General features: G+C 34.7%; 2 protein-coding genes across 2 annotated transcripts; one reads left to right on the top strand and one right to left on the bottom strand.

Annotated features, from left to right (window-relative positions):
- Positions 1–2,639, bottom strand: LOC144452252 (small ribosomal subunit protein eS24-like). The gene is made up of 5 exons (XM_078143306.1): positions 2,603–2,639; positions 1,752–1,820; positions 1,113–1,322; positions 580–690; positions 1–114 (listed from the first exon to the last, which is right to left on the bottom strand). Exons 1-5 carry the CDS (start codon positions 2,603–2,605, stop codon positions 112–114), a joined length of 396 nt encoding a protein of 131 aa, XP_077999432.1. The 5' UTR covers positions 2,606–2,639; the 3' UTR covers positions 1–111.
- A 350-nt stretch (positions 2,640–2,989) lies between these two features.
- LOC144452499 (poly(ADP-ribose) glycohydrolase-like) lies at positions 2,990–22,655 on the top strand. Its single transcript, XM_078143599.1, has 16 exons — positions 2,990–3,152; positions 4,667–4,829; positions 4,973–5,263; positions 6,156–6,327; positions 6,837–6,953; positions 8,006–8,089; positions 8,871–9,038; positions 10,042–10,202; positions 11,252–11,343; positions 11,966–12,102; positions 12,740–12,887; positions 13,424–13,502; positions 14,126–14,234; positions 14,936–15,041; positions 20,359–20,487; positions 21,332–22,655. Exons 1-16 carry the CDS (start codon positions 2,990–2,992, stop codon positions 21,547–21,549), a joined length of 2,337 nt encoding a protein of 778 aa, XP_077999725.1. The 3' UTR covers positions 21,550–22,655.

Genomic DNA, 22,655 nt, shown 5'->3' with positions numbered 1-22,655 from the left:
AACTGCAGTTATTTGGGTGTAACAGATAGAATTTATTACATTTGAATACGGACGACCTTCAGATGACCATCAAAATACAAATATTTCCCAATGTCTCTTCTGTTCCTTCAATTACTGTAGAGAAATGACAAGAAAATACAAACAGGTTAGGTTGATTTCGGCATAGATGTTGACGTTGTTGATAGCACAATTATTTTATGCATTATGATATATCCATGAATTACCTTTATGTGTGTGTCAATGCAAGACAAGTCATAATAGCCTAGCTACAATGTACACCTTCATACTGGTGGATTTTGACCAAGTTCTCTTCACAAACTCTAAAAACTTTTGCTATTAAAACCTAAAGTTAGATCATGATTTCACATGGCAATGGCTCAATCCCTTTTAGATAGATGCATCTAAATCCATCATGAAAACTATCCATTTGTGATTGGTTTATAATACCTTATGGGTTTGACAACAAATTGAAGTAACAATTCATTCACATTCAAAATACTAATAAATAAATAATATACGTTTAGGTCAGTCGCTGACCAAATTCTTTATAGTATTAGACATGTACAAAATTCAACATACCTTCTTGCCATGGCCAACCTTTGCCTTTTTAGTACCACGGACTTTCTTCTGTCTGTTTTTCCTCTCTTTTCTTTGTTTTCTAGTTACCTTCTTCTTTTCATAGAGTCCATGCTGTACAAAAGATAGAATTTAAAAATTGCTCCTAGGTCTTTCATAGCAAGTAATGTAGATTTATTACACATTAAAGAGTCACTGCTTTCACCCTTATATGATGGAATTGTGTACAAGAGTAAAGCAAATGGCATGAATTAGTTTTGAAACTTTCTACACAGTAACAATTCTCAGTTCATGTGTCAGAGTAAATGAATACATATAGTGAATTAATGTCTAAACTTTCGACATCGCTTACCCTTTTCAGTCAATTATTTGCACATTTGAAGATATACACTAGTAACAGATATAACTGAATTGGTAGCCAAAATTTCAACATATCTAACCTTTCCAAGTTGATTATTTGCTAAGATGAAGGTATAGTGTATGAGAGCAAGTGACTAAATGTAGTGAATTTGTGTCTATACTTTAACACAGCTTACCCTTCCAAGTCGATGCTTGGGTTCATATTTCTTTGCAAAGTCTAAGGTATCGTATATAAGGGCAAATCCGGTAGTTTTACCGCCACCAAACTGAGTCTTGAATCCAAAACAGAAGATGACATCGGGGGTGGTTTTGTACACTTTAGCTAACTTTTCTCTAAGTTCTGTCTTTGGTACAGTAGCACGTCCTGGATGTAACACATCTACAACCTGTGAATGAAAACATGAATAAAATGTCAAACATGGAATATTTGTCATCAAATGTGCTTTTGCCAATTATCCGTACATTTCCTTTGGCTGCATTTAAAGTTTTCCACCAGATATAAGTTAGAGTGTAAGATACAACATTCGTGCCACAACATCAGCTTTTACTCGTGTCATTTAGTAGCCTGATAGGGCTCAACAACATGATGATCTTGCAGTTTAACACAAAACAACAGTCTGCCATTTTTTTGATATTGCTGCATAACTTATATAAGAACTTACTATTGAAGTCATCATCAAAATGCGAGAATTCCCTTTCCCTTCATTGAAAATGCATGTCGTTCAGGCAGCTTTCAAAACCTCTGCATTTTACTTATTCAGAGAGGAAAGGTAATATGTCTTTGACAATGAGAGTAATGTAAAATGTAAACTTACCATTTGCTTGCGGCACAGCAAGCGGTTTGTTAGAAATTTGCGAGTTCTCAGCGTACACGTTGAGTCACCCTGAACAGAGAAAAGAAGTAAATACATGATTACTATTCATGGCATGATTTCAATTTTGACATGTTGGCTGCGTAACAGCAATACAAGAGCTTGTTCATGTTTTAATATTTGGCAGCAATACTTGCTTTATAACGTCAAAACAGTCTTGAATTTACTACTAAAATAATATAACTGGTCAAATACACTGAACCATGATACTTGGTCACATTGATAATACTGGTTGCATGTCTGTCACTAATTTGACATTGTCAGCTGACATAATTATTGGATCAACATCAGTGCAGATCAGTGATAGACGGTGAGTGAAGCCTTGTTTCTTTACACACAGCATAACCACTAGAAACTTGTATCGCAGCTACATGCATTGCTGCCAAAAAAAGGCAAGCCGGGTGTGTTTTGAGTACACAAGTGCCAAAAATCAACCTTTTTTTCATTGTTGCGTTGAAACTCTGGCATTCATTCGAAAAATGTGTGGTACAGTACATACATTCTTATTATCGGTGGAACGAAATTATGTTTTAAACACATAGAATACGACTATTTCGGCAATGCCATGTCAAAAATGGTTATCGCATGGAGGCGGCCATTATTTTGATATGACCATTTGCTGAGCGCACCCCCTACTTCCTTCAACGTTTAAGATGTATAAATGTGAATATTTTCATTAAATAACATGTTTTTGATATCCTACACATATTTCTATTATTTAATATGAGAGAAGATTGTGGATTAATCGGACGATTCATTAGATTTTCGCAGATGAAATGTTGTCATCCACTCACCATATTTGTATGGTTTTGAACCCAGCAAAAAGAAAGGTCGAAGACGAGGCAATAACGTTAAATCTCGCCAGTGCTGCCACTTCACGCGAGATTCATCATGGCGACTCCCAGTCATCTGAGGTTAAGAAATGCTTTCGTCAGTGTGTTTTGTCCAAGTAGCATACAGTAAAAGTATAGTTTTCTCCAAATGCTGTGCAGTAAATAGCATTTGATTTTGATTCATTTTCGTGAGCTGGAAAAGAGCGCTACAAGGACTGAAAAGCTCTGTGTAGCAGACGATACGGGGAACGCTCTGCTTGTACAACGGGTTTTGACTTTTGTTTACATCGCATTCCTAACTCTAAGCTGTCGGATGACATTGCAAACAGTTTCGCAATATCGTAAAGAATGAGCAACAAAAGTAGTGAGCCTGGGCGAGGTAAACGATTGAGACAAAGAACGCTTATTGAAAGTTTCACAAAACATAAACCAATTGAGTCGTCTGGTGCAGAAAAGAGCAAACGAAAACGAGGAGACCAGGCTAGTAAAAACGTAACTAGTACAACTACAGGTATCAAATTCCAGTTTGTTTCCGTTTACCTCTTGACTACACGTACACTCAAATGAACCACAATTATTTACACGAGTACTGCAGTTGTGGGCAATCTGTTGGTAATTATTCTATCATGACACCAAACCCACTGTTAAAATAGTAAACAGACTACAATAAATGTAGCAGACGAAATCCCATACAATTACAACCAATTAAACATACCTTCAATTACGGGGTAAGGGAGGGGTCGGGGCATGGTTCAAATTATTAAAATGAATGCACCCTGTTATGTGCAAATTTGGTATCTTTTTCAAGGGGAATATATAATATTGATCAAAAGACTGAAAGTTGAACTTTGAAAAATTTGGTGCAAATTAATCGTTCTGACCTTGGAGTAGTTAGTATAATTACTCCCAAGCCTTGAAGGTCTGACAAATGTTTGATATATATTCATGGATGTATTGTGTATTAGTGAAAGTAATACATCCATTATGTTACTCTTCTGGGTACATTAAGATAATCATAATCAGTTTATTTACCCCAAATAAATATAACAGTTGGTAAATGGGGAGTCAGGAAATAGCTGACAGCTACATTTAGTCTGGGCCTATCCCCTCACATATTTATATACAAAAATTCACAGCAAGGTACTCAATATGACTCAAAATATATAAGGTATTATGTACACATGATTACAATTACAAATATAAAGTTGATCAGTTATGCAGTGCCAGTAGATGTTGCTTTAGATCAATACTTCTAACTCTCAGTGTGCTAATTGTAATTTTTTTTTTATCATTGTACATGTATGTAAGATACAAATAGTAAAAAGGCAATGGCATGCAATACTGCAGGGCTTGAAATTAACTTTTTTTTTGGTAGTCCTAGTGGGCTACCAATTTCAGAAAGTGGTAGCCCTTAGACAATAGTTCTATATTTCTGAACAACTTCCTCTATTAGAAATATGTGTGTTATTGAAACACTCATGTCTGTAAATCTCCCATCCTTTAAATCATTGCATAATCAGTGGTACATTGTAGCCTAAGTGGGCTACAGCTACAAATTATGGTAGCCCCATGACAAGGATTGGTAGTCTGTGGACACAGGACTACTGTTAATTTCGAGCCCTGTACTGCCATTGCCAATCATCTATGCTCAAACTTTATTGATGCTATAATTTTCCTTGTATTTTTATTATTAAATCTTTATTTTGGACTCTGAGGCCAGAGAATTAAAAAAACAACAACAACAGCACAAAACCATGATGTTCATAGACTCTGGGTTCATAATTACTAATTAGAATTTCTACCCACAGAGTCAAAATATTTCTTGGAAGCTAATCCCAAATTTTCACCAACATTTCAACAGCATCATTAGAGGTGTACTATAACTGATATACAAGTGTATGTACAACACTACTTATTTGTAACTTACTGTCAGGTAATTAATACAATTGTCAAGACATGCATTTGTTCATCGTTTCCATTCATTACTTTTAGTAAAATGATGTATATGTGTATTACTGCACACAGACTGTGAGACTCCTGTAGTAGAAAAGACCACAGACGCTGTCAAAAAGAGAAGAACTGAAGAAAGTGAAGATACAGCCATGAGTTCTTCTCATGATGGAAGCAGTAATGATGACTCTGTGAAGCAGAGAAGGGAAATACTTGCCCAAGCAGCTGAACAGAGAAGGTGATAATGATAATTACAACATATCATTTCCATAAAGTCTTCAATTATTGGTTTAGACTAGTGACCCATAGTGACCTAAATTTGCATTGAGAGGGCTATCTAAGGTGGCAATTAAATGAATATATTTATTATTTAATTTGTAGGTCAACCACACCACCAAGTTCAACTCCTACTAGAGACAGTAAACAGCAAACACCCAGTAAATCCACTCCACATAAAACAGACAACTCTCCTCAGAGGCAATCAACAGATCACCAGGTTACGACATCACCATACTTCCAGAGTTCACCAAGTGCAGTGGCATCTACATCCAAAGCTGGATCTGCATCAAACTCACCAGTAGTCAAGAGAATTACAAGTGATGAGTCATCAGCTATCCATTCTGATGTCAGTGAAACTATGGAGTATGATGGATCAATGTCATTGTTCTCAGAGTATGTAGTTTTTCTGTATTAAACATCAAACATAAAATGTAGTTTACATTACTCACATGCAGATTTGACATTGACAAAGCAATTGGCATATGACAGTCATGCCTGGTATGTGTGATAAACACATGACTGGTATGTGGAAAACCCATGACTGTCACTGGTATGTGATAAACTCATGACTGGTATGTGACAAACTCATGACTGGTATGTGACAAACTCATGACTGGTATGTGACAAACTCATGACTGGTGTGTGTGACAAACCCATGACTGGTATGTGACAAACTCATGACTGGTATGTGACAAACTCATGACTGGTATGTGACAAACTCATGACTTTCATTGATCTGTGTCCGGGGTAATAATTGTAAAGCACTTTGAGCACAGTGTGGGAAAGCGTTATATAAAAAAATAACATTATTATTACTATTATGTGGCAACTCTTGACTTTCATGTGGCAAACTCATGACTTCCATGTGGCAAACTTTAGATTTTCATGTGAATACAAATAGACTACACTGTATTTACGTGAGTCAAATTAACATGAGTTCTCTATTGTCATTAGACCTATGTGTCATATGCCAGTAATGGGTTTCTCTCCTCATTATGTTTGGCATGAGTTTATCATGTCAGATATGACTTTGTCACAGTCTAGTCATGAGTTTATCACATGCCGGACATGAGTTTATCACATGTTTGGCATGAGTTTATCACATATTGGGCATGAGTTTATCATGTCAGACATGACTTGTCACATGTTAGACATGAGTTTATCACGTGCTAATTACTCCCCCAAGTATAAAATTGATTTGTTTTCAGGCACATCAATCATAGCCATCTTTTCATTCAGCAAGAATTTACAATAACATCACATTAATTTTTTTTATCATTAACAGCTCAGATCAGACTGATATTGAATCTCAAGAAGTACTAGCACTTACATCCAATCCAGGAACCGTACGTCATGTCAATAAAGGAGCAGATTTGACCAAAATTAACAGAACACCAGACTGTGCTGCAAAACTTCCAACTCTTAAACCAGACAAACAACATGTAGTGATGATCAGGGTAAGTGAAGCTACAAATTACAAGGTCAAATATAAGGTTCTGTTGTTGTTGTTTTTTCATTTTTAGTAAATTCTGCATCAAGGGTAAAAGTAACAACTACTACAGGTAACAGGTCACTTGGACCCCCTGTCTTTTTGACCCCTGTCATCTCATCCCCACCTTTTGAACCGACCCAAGTCATCTCATCCCCCCTCTTGAACCATTGTAAATATTGTAAATTTCCCTTACTCGACATTGTGTTAGAAGAGCCTTTGGCTCAACAATTTATCGAGTTTAAATAAAGTCAAACAAACCAACCCCTGTCATCTCAGCCCCCCCCCCCCCCCCCCCCCCCCCCCCCCCCCGCCGCCTTTGAACTACAAATTCAAGTGAGTGTTTAGTTTTCTAAAACTCTCTGACTATAGCTTCTCCCTGTTCACATATAACCTCTAGCTCTCCGTGTTCACAGAGGAGTAAAATATCATGCAACCATATGTACTAAATAATTTTAAATACATGTTTGATTATAGCCTCACATCCGTAGTGGTGATCCACCTAGACCATGGCCTGATACTTACAAAGACTACTGGAATGCGGACTATGTCAAGATGCCATGTTCAAAAGAAAATCTCTACCCTGTAGATGATGTGAGTATGTCATAACTTAGGACTGGTGTGACAACTATCAGCCAAGTTCTTTGAATGTGTGAGTGTGGAGGTGGGATGGGTAATTTTGCTGCATATTTAAAGTGGCCATATGAATGAGGATTAGGTATTTATTTTGGATTTTTAATTTACAAAATAACTTTATCACGGCTTCCTACTCAATAAACTGCAAAAGATTAGTAAATGTGTAACATGTTTGTTATGTACAATAACAAACTTTTATACACATCTTTTAGCTTTTCACATTGTAATGAGTTACAAACACAGACTTTGTCAATGTTGTTTCACATTGATTTTTCAATTAGGAAGCCATGATAAAGTTATTTTGTAAATTAAAAATCCAAAATAAATACCCAATCCTCATCCATATGTCCATTTTAAACTGTGCTAGTAGATGTTATATTTTACTTACTGAAGCATACTTAAAGGGGAAGGAGACTTTGTGAGTTCATGGTCTTTGATAAAAATTTGTCAAACGAGTTAAAGTGTGTTGGTTTCATCCGCTTTCACTGATCAGTATGAAGTAATTAACATTGAGTCAAACTTAGGTGGAAGTAACATATGAGAATGACATATGAGAGAGAGGCAACTGGGGCATCTGTCATCAAATATTTTACAATAAAAAAAACAATAAGCAGTTGATACTATAATACAGTTAACAGAAATTGCCTTACAACTCTCCTATGAAACTTCTGCCTGAGTTTGAATCACTACTGACTCCATTCTGATAAGGAAAAGTGAATAAAACCAATGTATGTTACCTCATTTAATATACAAGTTTTTATTAAAACAAAGTGAATTCACAAGGTAAATCTTCTTAATGATCACTTGTTATTGGTAAAACTCATACCTGGTACTCAGACATAGAAATGATTTGATGATATAATTGAAAATTATTCAATACACATGTACAAAAAGTCAAGGAAACACCTATTATGCCATTAACATAACGATGATCTTTTTTTTGCTGTATATATAATCATAAGATGAGAAATTGTAGGATGTAATTATATCATGATGTGATCTTTTTGTAGGGTGGACAAAAGAAACTTCTAGCAAGATGGGAGCTTATACAAGAAACATTACTTGGTGACATAAAGAGTACACTGGATCTTGAGGTACATTTTGTAACTACCACAGTCTGAAATATGGAAATTTTCAATATGATTTTGAGCCATGGAATTAGAAAAGGACCTTATTGGCATTTTGAGACAAAACTCATTTCTCATTCGATGACTTATTTATAGCTAGCCTACCTGTAGAAGTGTAGGGCTAACGCTACAACACTATTTCCGCTATCCTAACTGACATTTTGATTTTTTGAATTTTCATCCGTCCAACAAGTGTACTCTGACTTTTCACTCACACTGGTCTCAATTGGCATTCCACCGTACACCGTGATTGGTTGAATGCCTAATTAGAAATATTAAAAACCTGCAATCAGGTCACTAATGAATCCATAATTAGGTGTTTTCATTGAGATTACATGGCAAACAGATTCTATTCTGTTCTAATTTATACTTAATTTTTTTTAATGTTACGTGTGGCAAGGCGACAGCCTAATACCAGCATGAGTAGACTAGTTGGACGGACAGAGAGAAAATTCAAAAAATCAAAATGTCCGTTATGATGGCGGAAAAACTGTAATAGTGTTAGTCCTTTTAGTTTATGTCTACAGGGAAGCTAATTTATAGCTTGAATGAGTGACTGAAAATACGTAATCTTACTGTGAAACAGTACATCAGCATGTCAGTATTGGGTATGAATACTAGTCTGTAAGATACACCATGTCGGTGGTTCCATCATCTGATTAGATTTACCCACATAAAGAGAAGGCTGGTGAGATGAGAGTGGAACAACTGTTCTATGGTTCATGAACTATTTTGGTTTTTCTTGTAGGAGGCTATATTGAAGTACAACATTCGGTATAGTAATAAATGGGATTTTAGAGGACTACACTGCTTCTTCACTGAAATTCTAGATGCTAGAGAAACTATGCATTTCTTCAAAACTACTTTGCCAGCAATGATCAGACTGGCCTTACAGTTGCCAAATATATGTACCAAGGTAAGTAGAAATCAAAAATACATGTAGCAGAACTTAAGTTATATGTAAACCATTGTTAAAGAAAGCATTCAGTCAGAGATATTTCTGCCTTTAGTACATGTACACCCATTGATTACATCCGTCAAATTACTGCTACAGTGTAAAAAAGTCTTACTGTCATTTTGGATTTTTTCTACAAGGGTTAATAGGAAAACCATTGGTAGTTACGTCACATTAACTTTGTATGTACCCAGGTGCTATGTATTTTACTAAATCATTATATGCAAGTTGATAACAGTAAGTAGTAAGTATACAAAAGGCAGAAGTAAGACTGACTGGACTTTTCCTTTTATGAAGTCATTTACTTAATTTAACTACAATGCTTATGAGTGTATCAGAAGGTATGCCATGACAGGGTGCCCTAACACATCAGTCACGCCATGACAGGGTGCCCTAACACATCAGTCAACCACTCTCACTAAGGTACACTGTGACAGGGTGCCCTAACACATCAGTCAACCACTCTCACTAAGGTACACTGTGACAGGGTGCCCTAACACATCAGTCAACCACTCTCACTAAGGTACACTGTGACAGGGTGCCCTAACACATCAGTCAACCACTCTCACTAAGGTATGCTATGACTGGGTGCCCTAACTCATCAGTCAACCCCTCTCACTAAGGTACCTTGTGACAGGGTGCCCAAACATATCAGTCAACCGCTCTCACTAAGGTACGCCATGACAGGGTGCCCTCACACATCAGTCAACCCGTCTCATGTAGATACACTGTGACAGGGTGCCCAAACGCATCAGTCAACCCCTCTCACTAATGCACACTGTGACAGGGTGCCTAACACATCAGTCAACCACTCTCACTAAGGTACACCGTGACAGGGTGCCCAAACATATCAGTCAACCCCTCTCACATCGGGAGAGTAGAAGGCCAGTGAGGGTGGAGCGACGCAATGTATCTTACATAGTCTAGTTACAATAATACATTGTTTTTTTTTACCCTATTTTAGGCACCACCATTACTAAAGAAACAGCAGACTATGAGTATAACATTATCTCAACAACAAATAGCGTGTCTTCTTGCCAATGCATTCTTTTGTACCTTCCCAAGGAGAAACGCTAAGCAAAAACAATCAGGATATTCCAGCTACCCAGATATCAATTTTGTACAGTAAGTATTTTCTCCTGTTTCATTTTCTACTAAGACTTACATCAGTTAAAGGATAACACCACTCCAGAGACATTTTCATTAACTATGGGTTCTGGAGAGTCATTTCATGATTTTACATCACTTACAATTACTTGCGATTGCTGAGAAACATCAAGTTGATCTTGTGCCCTTATAGGGTATCTATACTGTGAGCCATTGCATGATGGGATTCAGCAGAAATTATATATTCATGGTTGCACAATGAATATTCATGAGAGATGTTTTACAAAAGGGAATAAGCACTCAGGAGTCATGTGATGTAAAATCATGAAATAACTCTTCAGAACCCATAGTTTATGAAAATGCCTTGCTGGAGTGGTGTTCCCCTTAACAATCAGTATTACACTTCAACGTTCTTACACAAGTTGTCATTGGTCAGAATTGAATCACATGACCTTCTTTAAATAGACTATTGCCTGCAAGGTGATATTGCCTGCACATGCAGAGACTATACAATTGCTGACATCAGACCATGGATGAACTGAACCTTCTACAAATAGGGGAAGTAAATAAATAAATTGGATTAATAACACTCGGCTCAGCATGTTGGAACAGCAGAGACTTTTATTACACACCATGGTTTGATTAGAACAGATTTATGGCCTCTTTATGTGTATATGAAATGCCAGGGGAACTGGAAAATTTGTTTGTGACTGTCAACTATTGTGTAAAGTGGCCATAGAACTATTCTTATCAAATGATGGAATGTACTACAAGTCTTTGCTGTTCCAACATGCTATGCCAAGTGTTATTAATCCAATTCAGTTATTTACTTTCCTGTTTGTAGCAGGTTCCATTCGTCTATGGTCTGATGTCAGCAGTTGTAATTGACCTGGACAATTGCTCACTGGAGTCATTCAGCAGCTAACTCTTTGTTAATTTCTATCTTTATGATAGTTTGTTTTACAAAACTCTTTGTTTGCTTGCAACCATAAACATTATTTTCATGTACTTGTTTGATTTTATGATTTGAAGGGGGCAAGAAACATAATTTTTAAATGCTATTGCAGGTTATTCAAAGGTGCTAAAGATGGTATTGAACCAAGAAAAGCAGAGAAGCTTAAATGTATCCTGAATTATTTCAAAAGAGTTACCACGACAGGTAAGCTGTGCACCAACAATCTTAATTTTATCAAACTGATGATAAAAGATATACCAGTACTGGTATTTTTAAAATGCTAACATGCATGTCAACAAAACAATATGCCAAATTCTGATTACCCATTTTGGAGCTTTTATGAAAGAAGCATCACATATAACATTCCAGATTAAAAAGTTTGTTATTGTATGTTCAATAACAAACATGTTACACAATGCACATATATTAATCTTTTGCAGTTTATTGAGTTACAAACATAGACTTAGTATATGTTGTTTCACATTGATTTTCCAAGTAGAAAGCCATGATAAAATTGTTTTATAAATTAAAAATCTAAAATAAATATTGAATCCTCATCCATATGGCCACTTTAATAATAAACCTTGAATAAAACTTGTCCACCACAAAGGCATTCAGGGTTGTTTCATCATCACCAAATATCAACAAGCGAAAATATGTCTTGGAATTTAATGTGTCTTAAGAGTTACTGCTCACATCCTTATATCTGATTCTTGAACTTTGACGAACTTGAAAATTGTTGACACTTTGGCTCATGAAATTTTGTGAGAGATTGAAAGTCTTTCATTGCACCAGATAACTGATGATATTGTTTGATGTGTTCCAGTTCCAACAGGTACTGTGACATACACAAGACGTGTTCTACGTAATCTTCCGAGGTGGGATAGACTGTCAGATGAATTTAGAGACATTCATGTCACATCTAAAGGATCAATAGAAGACGATGGCCAAGGAATGTTACAGGTAAGCCAACAAGATAAGGTCAAATAAAAAAAGTTGTTTGATTCCGGTTACCTGAAACCCATCTAGTTTTTCATGCCGACCCTAAACTTTTTTTTACATATTCAAGAAAAATAATAATAAAATCATTAAAATTTTGAAATTTCGCAAGGAATAGTGGGTGCAGAAACTGACATCAACTTAAAAAGACAATATAAAACTATTCTTCCAATCTGTAATGGCTGTACATCTGATAGGAAGAAATAAACAACACAGAGACCATTTAGAAAACCTGAACTAGACACTCACACATAAAAAAAATCTACCTACCCCACATATTTTAAAATTTTAATGGGTTTGGTCAGGTCTCCTGCTATGTGTGTTGTGGCTATGTTATTGTTAGTCTACATGTAGAGTTGAAATGTGTCTATCTTTGTGTCAAAAAAAACCCAGTGTCCATGAGTGAAAAACTAAGGCAACACCATTTTTACTGTATGAATAAAAAATTATTTCAATTGAGACATGATTTCTAATGTAAGTTATCCGTAATGAAATAAAGCTAACTTTACATTGACCAGCTAGTACAAAGGTTTTAAAATATATTTATTCATTTCAGTAAAAGTCCCTTGCATAATTAACTCTAATGTGTGTATTGTTATAGGTTGACTTTGCCAACAAGTATTTGGGAGGAGGTGTTCTTGGCTGGGGTTGTGTACAGGAGGAGATTAGGTTCCTTATTTGTCCAGAAATGATCATATCTAGGTTATTTACAGAAGCCCTTGATAACAATGAATGCCTTGTTATGACAGGTGAGTGTACAATGAATGCCCTGTAATCACAGCTGAGTGAATGAATGAATGAATGAATGAATGAATGAATGAAATTTAATTTTTACTAGATAACAAAAATAAGCTACACTTTCAAAGAAATATATGATACAAATATACAAAATGAATAGAAAAGAAATAGACAATTGTTATCTGATGTGGACCATGGAAATAGTTCAGTGGACTAGTGTACAATGAATGCCTTGTGACAACAGGTGTACAGTGCATGCTTTGTTATGGGAAATGGGTGAGCTACGAATGTCATGTAATGTTAGATGATGGAATAAATGCCTTGTCATAGAAAGTAAGTGAATGATGAATGCCTCATCCTGACAAATTAATGAACAAATGACTGCCCTGTTATGATAGATAAGTAAACAATGAAGAAGAATGAATTTACTATCTCCCAGAATGCATCTATCATTTGAGATTAATTTCCCTTCAAATGTCTCAAATTTCAAAACTAGGATTCAGAGAAAGCATCAGGTTATCATAAATTTTCTATAATTTTCTTGTAGGATGTGAAAGGTTCAGTGACTACACTGGATATGCCAACTCATTCCAATGGGCTGGAGATCACAAAGACAAAACACAAAGGTACTTTAATAGTGAAAAGAGTAGTTTATTATACTTAGTGGGGAATAGATACAAGAGGGAACTTGCAATCCAGACTGAGCATGCTCAGATGCAAAGGACTGTGGAGTTATCTGTAGTTATTGTAATACCTAATCTGGAGCTAGCAATAGAATAAACTCCCTGCAGTGGTCAGGTTAACCATGACTAGATTATTTGTGGGTATAAACAATGTAACAAGATTGTTTACAATACTGATCAATTCATATTTATCATCACATTTCCCATGATGCAACATTCAGGATATCCAAGATGGCGGGTTTGCAAGTTCCCTATTACTATTTAAACCAGAAGTATTCAGTAGAATGCATACCTACATGTAAGTTAACACGGCAGAGTAGTTCTTCTGATAAGTCCGTTACAGATTCGTGCAAAACAAAAAGTTAAATATGACTTTCATATGATAGTGCACATCTGCCCGAAGACCAAGATATGCAAAAAGAAAAGTTTAAAAAAAAACGAAATAAAGGTAGCTGGTTCAGCAAGTAGAGCAGGAAGGATAAGTCATAGCAAAAGAAAAAGCTTGAAGATGATAATAAGGAATCAGTTAATTTATACATAAATGTAAATACATTGGTATTTTACAGGGATTCCTGGGGAAGACTGTACACAGAAGTGATTGCTATTGATGCAATACATTTTAGGAATTCAGCTGATCAGTACAAACCTGGTATGGTCAAGCGAGAAACAGATAAGGTTTGTTGTACTAATGTTGTTATGTCAATAAAAAGAGAGTGAGTCAAGAAAATATGATTAGACACTGTCATGAACTATTTATGATAAAACAAGTCAGTGTGAAGCTGAAAAAGTATATTCAAATGATTTTGGTAGGCAGCCATCTTAAAAACTGGTGGCCATATTGGATTTTTGAATGGCTAGCATTATTTTCTGATTCACTTACATGTAGATTTAGCCTGCACCAAATATTATACTTGTATCATAAAAGTGAACGATACTGACCAAAAAACACCCACTTTTATCTACTCCACTATTAAAAGTACCTCAGTCTCTGGTTCATGATCATTTGACATTAAATAAAGTCATGATTATTGATTATTATGTCAATCAGACTATCTACTCCCCCCACCCCCACCCCCACCCTCATATCTAGTATTATCCTCTTGTTTATTTAGTTCAAGTTCTGAAATAATCTTGGTAAAACACCAATGTTTTGGTTATATTTTGAAACCTAGGTAACAGAGGCAGAAATCTAGCAAGTGATGTAAAAGTTTCAGGTGATAGAATCACTATGTCTAGTAATCTAATTTACAATTGCACATTTGTCAGTAATTTATTCAGCTACACACTGAAAATAGTGAAAATTGTTGTTGAATTTTATTAAATATGTGTATGTGTATGCGTTGTTTAAAACGGCTGTTAAATTTTTCTTTTTCTAGGCCTACTGTGGTTTCTATGGTGATGGGTTATCTGCTGAGAATCTATCTGCAGTGGCAACAGGGAATTGGGGTTGTGGTGCATTTGGAGGAGACCCTAGATTGAAAGGTATTTATATTTGTATTTTAGCTATTAAAATGACACAAGCTGAGTTTATAAACTTTTTACTTGAGTGAAAATACTTCCATAAAACCTTGATTAAACTATTCTAGTATAATGTTAAAATGTCCATGCATGTCTTCTATGGCATTACAATCCAATTGCCTTCTGATTTTGTTAGAAAAGCTGATTGCCTATATATTTATTGTATGGATTCCAAGACACTTTTGATATGTATCATAAATTATGCCATTGGTTTGTATATGGGTTATATTTTAATAACAAGTTTGAGTTCAGTCAATTGCAAGTGATAGTTTGAGTATATTTCAGTAAGAAGAATACTATGAGTAACTTTTAATTATGCAGCATAAATCTCACCTGAAATTTATAAACACAGCTTGTGCCCCTTTAATTTCTATTGGTACAGTCGCTTTATAGCCCAACTGAACTGAGGTTCAGTAGTGCTATAGGGATTGCCCGGCGTCTGTCTGTCTGTCTGTGTGTGTGTGTGTGTGTGTGTGTGTGTGTGTGTGTGTGTGTGTGTGTGTGTGTGTGTGTGTGTGTGTGTGTGTGTGTGTGTGTGTGTGTAAACAACTTAAAGTCAAAAACTGCTGAACCGATTGCCATGATATTTGGTGGGTGAAGCATGTTGAGGTATTTTAGTGAGAATTATAAGTATTGTGAAATGTCAAGTACAAGGTTAAATACAATGGAATGATGAAAAAAAATTGGCCGAGTCTGCTGACAGGCGCCGGTCACAAGACACTCCGTAAATTTAAATATTAGACGATGTTATGTCTACTACAAGTTGAATGGTGTTGACAATTAAGCTTATGGACAGTGTTTTTGGTAATTTGTTAGAAAATTCAAATTCAAATTCTCAAAATTATTTTAGATCCCTAGTTTATTTCATTCATTATTAAAATTTTCCAGGGTTAAAGCTGTAAGACGCTGGAATTATTTATAGCCAACCTCAAAAATCCTCTGTGTGTGTGTGTGTGTGTGTGTGTGTGTGTGTGTGTGTGTGTGTGTGTGTGTACGCACACATGTGTGTGTGCGCGCATTTCCCAGTCATTATTTTTCTGAGATTTTGTGTAATTTTCATAACAGTAAATCTTTTTATAAAATGGTGACTATGGTATAAAAGTGCAATATTTTACCAACTTTCTGTGTAAAATGTGTTTTATAGTGAGACATCATATGAAACCACTAACCACTTTATTACATCGCTACCAAAATAAAAACTGAAAAGAACAGCGGAGCTATTCTGACCTATAGGTCGCTTGTTAACAGTAATCAGTATATTTTTATGTCTTACCTTTCTTTAGCTTTGTAACCTTTCATTAGGAATCATTCTTAAACATTTTAGCCTTGCTATCTGTACTCTTTTATTCAGTGTTTTCTTGTGTATTTGCGATTTTAAATTGTATGATTTCAACCATCTCTTTGTATTTGGTTGCAAAATAAAGATAATAATAATAGATAAACATTCAAAAAATGTATGCAAATGTGCCTAGCAACAAGACCATGCCCATAGCAACATCCCAAATAATCACATATATTGTGAAGATAACAACAGGGATTAATAGACAATTGAATAAAACATTCAAAAATGTATGTAAATATGCCTAGCAACAAGACCAAGACCATAGCAACAGGCAAATGGTCACATATATTGGGAAGATAATATCAGGAATTCATACTCAAGTGAACAAAAACATACAAAAATGTATACAAATATATCTAACAACATGACCACACCCATAGCAACAGCCAAATGATAGCATATATCATAAAGATAGCAACATGGTTGGATAGGCAACTGGATAGTCATTCAGCAAATGAACACCTATTGTTTGCATGGACTAGCATATGGATAAACATTTTTAATAACTGTACAGTTGTGCTATAACGCCATTGGTGGTATTTTTAGTTGAAACATCATTTAGCATTTTATATGTTTTCTGTCGCTATTTTCTTAGTAATCAGTGGCTACGTCGCGTTGCGTCGGTGGAGAAACTTCAGTCCCTGAACTCCAGTAAAATTGATCATGCAACCCAGATAACATCGTCATTTACTGGCCTTAAAAACACCATATAACAAATTGATAACAGTACTCTTTTGTAAAAGGCTTCCAAAACTTATTCTGTTGTCGATAGTCCTGCTTGCATACGGCATAAGTCGTCCCTTCAAAGCGTGCACCGCAGGACTAGAGCTTCCGACACATGTATTCGTTCCCAATGGATACCCCAGACATTATACATCCCTGTATCAGTATAGTAATGTCCTGCCAATGAATTTTTACCTCCCGTAAGGGTATGGGAGTTATTAAAAGGGGAAGGTGTGTCTGTCTGTCTGTCTGACATACATTTGTCCTATAGAATTCCTTGATGTATCTTACAGCGTTAATGAATAATTTGCATAATTAATTATTTTTGGTAATTAGGCTATATCTTAAGAATACATACTTCAAATTCAACATAATTTAGTACATACTTTAACCATAAGAAAACACATATGTCTATCAGGTTTGTTGATGCAACGTACAGTGTTAATGAATAATTTGCATAATTAATGATTTTCGGTAATTAGGCTATATCTTAAGAATACATACTTCAATTCCAATATAATTCAGTACACACGTTAACCATAACAATCACATATGTCCTGTAAAGCTTGATGGTGTACCTTTCAGTGTTAATGAATAATTTGCATAATTAATGATTCTTTGTAATTAGGCTATATCTTACGACTGCATACTTCAATTTCAATACAATTCAGTACATACATTGACCATAACAAATTGTGTACGTCCTATAAAGTTAGTTGATGTACCTTACAGTGTTAATGAATAATTTGAATAATTAATGATTTTCGGTAATTAGGCTATATTTTAAGACTGCATACTTCAATTTCAATTTTAATAGTACATACGTTAACCATAACAAAGCGGATATGTCCTATAAAATCTTTTATATAGCTTAGTTTTAATGAAAAATTTGCATAATTAATGATTTTAGGTAACTAGGTTGTATCTTAAAAAAGCAAGCTTCAAATTTCATATAATATGATACGTACATCAACCATAATAATACGCACCTGTCCTATGAAGTTTGTTGCTACAACTTTTTCCTTTATGAGTATTTTGAATAATGAACGATATTCAGTAATTAAGCAGTATCATACACTCTTACATACATTAACCTAAGAAAGCACACTTGTCCAAAAAACAAAGCCTGTTACCACAGTTTTTTTAGTTTAATGAGTTATTTGCATAATTAGTGATTCCCTTGGTAATGAATATAGTCTGTTTTTCAGTAGATGTATTCAACCAAAAATAGATTTATTTTTCATCTGTCTCGCCAACTATTCTGGTACTATAGTCACACTGACTCAGTGAGTCCAGTGTTTATAGTAAAGCATATGGTTCAAATTGCAATACATTATACAAGTTGTATAAAAACTATTTACATTGTCTCCCCACAAAAGAAGTATCCATGGTAACTTTACCAGTACTTTAAAGGTTTCAATGAGGGGTTCTACATGTATTTTTGTACAATAAATACATCTAGTAGCATACATTGTAGCTTTTGGTTCCCCACAGTGCAGTGCCACATATGCAGAGCAAGAGGTGCATATACTGAATGCCGAGTTCAGTGGATCAACAGCTAATGATAGTATCATTTATAGTTCAATTTGATGATTTATTTCCTATTTTTCATAGTGACCACACTCCGCAATAAACACTCACAATTTCCTTACATGAAATCAACATTTGACTGTTTCAACAATGGAGATATAAGGTGCGAGATCAATATATATTTCAATGTAGGATGAAAATCTAAATTCTTTTACTTTTGGGGGTTTTTTTTAGCTGTCTAGCTCTCATCCTACAGAAACGATTTTACTTTTAATAGGTCTGTTTGTATGCAATTATTTAATTTTTTTTAAAATTTCCCCATATTGAGAAATGGAAGAATTTTCACTATAGCACAGCACTAAAAAGTGTCAACAAAAGAACTGTTTTTCCTAACTACATACTGGCTTTGTATTCATAGCATTACTGCATACTGATTTGAAATTGGATAGACATTTTCAATTTTAGCCAATTAAGTTAGAGGGGGTAGATTCACTAAAAAAAGTTTAGCTATTTATCCTACATTGAACTATTGACCTAGCCCCTAATGTGTTGATTTATCATACATTACTAGTATTATGTACTGACAACCATCCCTTGGTGCCTATGTGTCCCAATACTATGCATTTTAATGTGAATTTTGTCCAAAAATGTTGAAATTTGGATGGGTTGGGGGTGGGGGTGGGGGGGTCATAATTTTGAATGTTATGACCACTCTGGCTTTTGGAGAAATAAATAAACTCTGCACATGCATAGTTTAGTTGATTTATCATACATATGTACTGATAGAAATATACCTTGGTGCCTGTGTGTTACAATATTGTATAATTTCATGTGATTTTTGTCCAAAATGTTGAAATTTTGATGGGGTGGGGGTCACAATTGTGAATATTATGAGCACTTTGACATTTAGAAAAAGAAATAAACTCCATATATGATTAGTTCAGTTGATTTAGCATACATATGAACTGATAGATATATCCCTTGGTACCTGTGTGTTCCAATATTGTACAATTTCATGTGATTTTTGTTCCAAAATGGTGAAATTTTGATAGGGTTGGGGTCACATTTTTTACTGGCATTATCCTGAAAACAAAGGTGGTGACATAGTATTTTCTCTGCATTTTTTACATATTCAGATATCAATGTTTAAGTATGCAAAGTATAAGAAAAATCTATCGACTTTTTTGACACCTCCCCCTTAATGAAATATCACATGCAATAGTGACTTAACTTAAACCTGGTAGTAAAATTTATAACATAAAAAATTCAATTACATAATTTATTTTAAAGGGCCACAAGCTGAGTTTATATGTTTTTGCAACACACTTAAAGTGGTCGTATGGATGTGGATTGGGTATATATTTTGGATTTTTTAATTTTTTAATTTATAAAACAATTTTATCATAGCTTCCTACTTGAAATATCAATGTGAAACAACATATGCCAAATTAACAAATGTGTAAAATGTTTATTGTATGTAAAATAACAAACTTTTTACACATTTTTTTTAGCTTTATGCAAGGTATTGAGTTAGAAACACAAACTTTGTCTATGGTATTTACATTTATTTCCCCAGTAGAAAGCCATAATAAGATTGTTTTATATATTAAAAATCTGAAATTAAGTAGCAAGTCGTCATCCATATAGCCAGTCTAATTAATTTCTGTTTTAAACCCTTATTTTCAGCCTTAATACAGATGATGGCTGCCTCTGTTGCCAAGAGAGATTTAGTTTATTTTACCTTTGATGATCCAAAGTTGGCTGATGATATCCACAATATTCACACATTCATCAAATCTGAAGGTTTATTAGTTGGTGAGTACAGTATACTTACTAAGGGGTGAGATCAATAGTTCTAGACCCCCCCCCCCTCCCACATACATTAATTGGCACACATCCATACACATATACATGAACAAACACATAACACACAGACTTCCACAGAGGACTACCATAGTACTACACAGTGTTAACCTACCTTTAGTGTTAATGATTCCAACAATATCTGCACTCTTTGTATAAAGAAAAAGTATAGTCCAGTCAAAATAAGGTTTAACCTTGAATTAATTGCAACAGAAATCTGTTTCAGTGCATCTTGTTCAGTATTTTATACTGAACAACACATCAATTTCTCTTGATATGAAATTTTCACTAATTATGTTAATTATTTTTAGCCCTGTTCCACCACTTAGAATTTCATTAGAATTTTGATGTGTCCACCATAAAATTCTGAACAAGGTGCACTAAGATTATTTATATTGCAAGTAGTTCCTCCAAGGTTGAACCCTAGTTTGACTGGACTATATGTTATTCATGTTAATGACACTCATTAGTATACTTATTAAAATATTCACGGCAGGTTTTATGATCACAAGATGGTATTAGAGTAATTACTCATCCTTAGAGCTATCCATAGACATGTTACTTACATTGATTTTTACACACTGTATTTCATGAATATGCTAATTAGCCAATTATTCAAAACTCATTTTTAGCCCCGTTCCACCACTTAGATTTTCCGAGACTTTTGCTATGTTGTTAAGCGTAAGATTCTAAACAAGATGCTTGCAGTAAGAAATGTATGTCGCAATTAGATCAAGGTTGGGCCACTTTTTTTGCTAGATTGACTGAACTAATATTGTTTTACACCTATTTATAGCTGAAGTATGGTCCTTAATCAAACGATACCAACAAGATGTGGTTTCTAAAAAGAAGACTTCAACATTGTTTGAATTCATGTACCAACTCTACCATGATTATGACAGCTCAACAGACAATGAAGACAAAAAAGAAGCAAGCAACAAGTCCCCAACAGAAGGCAGGACGTCAGATTTACAAGGAGATGAAAGTCCTGATTATGGAAAATACACCCCTTAAGTGTGCAATAAATAGTCTTATTTATAGCAAACTAAAAGAACGAAATATGAAATATTTCAACTTTTATCACTGAGTATTCTATATTGGGACGTGTACACACTCTCAATGATAATTTAGAATCCTAGATTCACTATAACTCATTTGTGTATTAGATTGATTTGACCAACATGTTAACAACTGCAGGAATAAAGACAATTAGACCTTATTTCACAATAATAATTTTCTTCGTTCAGCTAAGTAAAATATTAGTGCACTAAGGGGCCTTGTCACAACATATCAAAAGACAAGCAGTGACAAAACCCTTATGTAACTAGTATTTTCTGGCTGAATGAAAACATTCTTGGAAGTTAATTAAATATATAATTATGACTCTGCAAACATAATTTATGAAAAATTGAAGAAAATAATTGTGGTTTTGGATGTTTTGATTCAGATTTTTAGCACCACAGGACCAATGATGTAGACCTGCTTTGTGACATAGAACAACCAGGGTATAAATTCAATATTTTTTGTTTGAATGCTTTCAACTTGTCTTGTACTGTGGGATATTAATCTTCTCTTGTCGGGATTATTTAAATCATGACTCTTACTTTGCAAAGTTGATTTTAGTTCTGTGGACCTGAGTTTGCTAAAGTATGCATCTTTAGGTTAAATCATCTTTGCCTCGACTAGATTTCATTCACAGTATCTCCTCATTAAGCTAGGATTCATATTTGGTACAAATTTGATTGAAAATCAAAGTTTGTACAATCTCTCCAAACTTTGCCATGTGGAAGCTTGCTCCTTGTCCTTTTGAAATAATAAAAAAAAAATTGCGTTCACTGTCTTGTTGCCAAGGAAATCAAAGCAATCATAAAATTGCCATTTCATAAAAGCTACAAATAAAGTACTTGTGTGTAATATACTGCATTGTTGTCTGTTCCTAGTTGTACTAGACTGTGTTGCCAGTAGTATGAAGTTTTGATGTCCTAGACAATGTTTTAACTGATAGCAATGAATGTATGAAAAAACACACCATACCAAAATTGTCTGAACAGCACGAACACAATGTGAATACACAAAGTTTACCTATTCTGGAGAAACCTTTAGGGTTCTCCCTATTTCGA

Source organism: Glandiceps talaboti, chromosome 22 (assembly GCF_964340395.1).
Source record: "Glandiceps talaboti chromosome 22, keGlaTala1.1, whole genome shotgun sequence".
In the NCBI taxonomy this organism is placed as follows: Eukaryota; Metazoa; Hemichordata; class Enteropneusta; family Spengelidae; genus Glandiceps; species Glandiceps talaboti.
The sequence above is the reverse complement of the archived record's forward strand: the minus strand, read 5'-3'. Positions and strand labels throughout refer to the sequence as shown.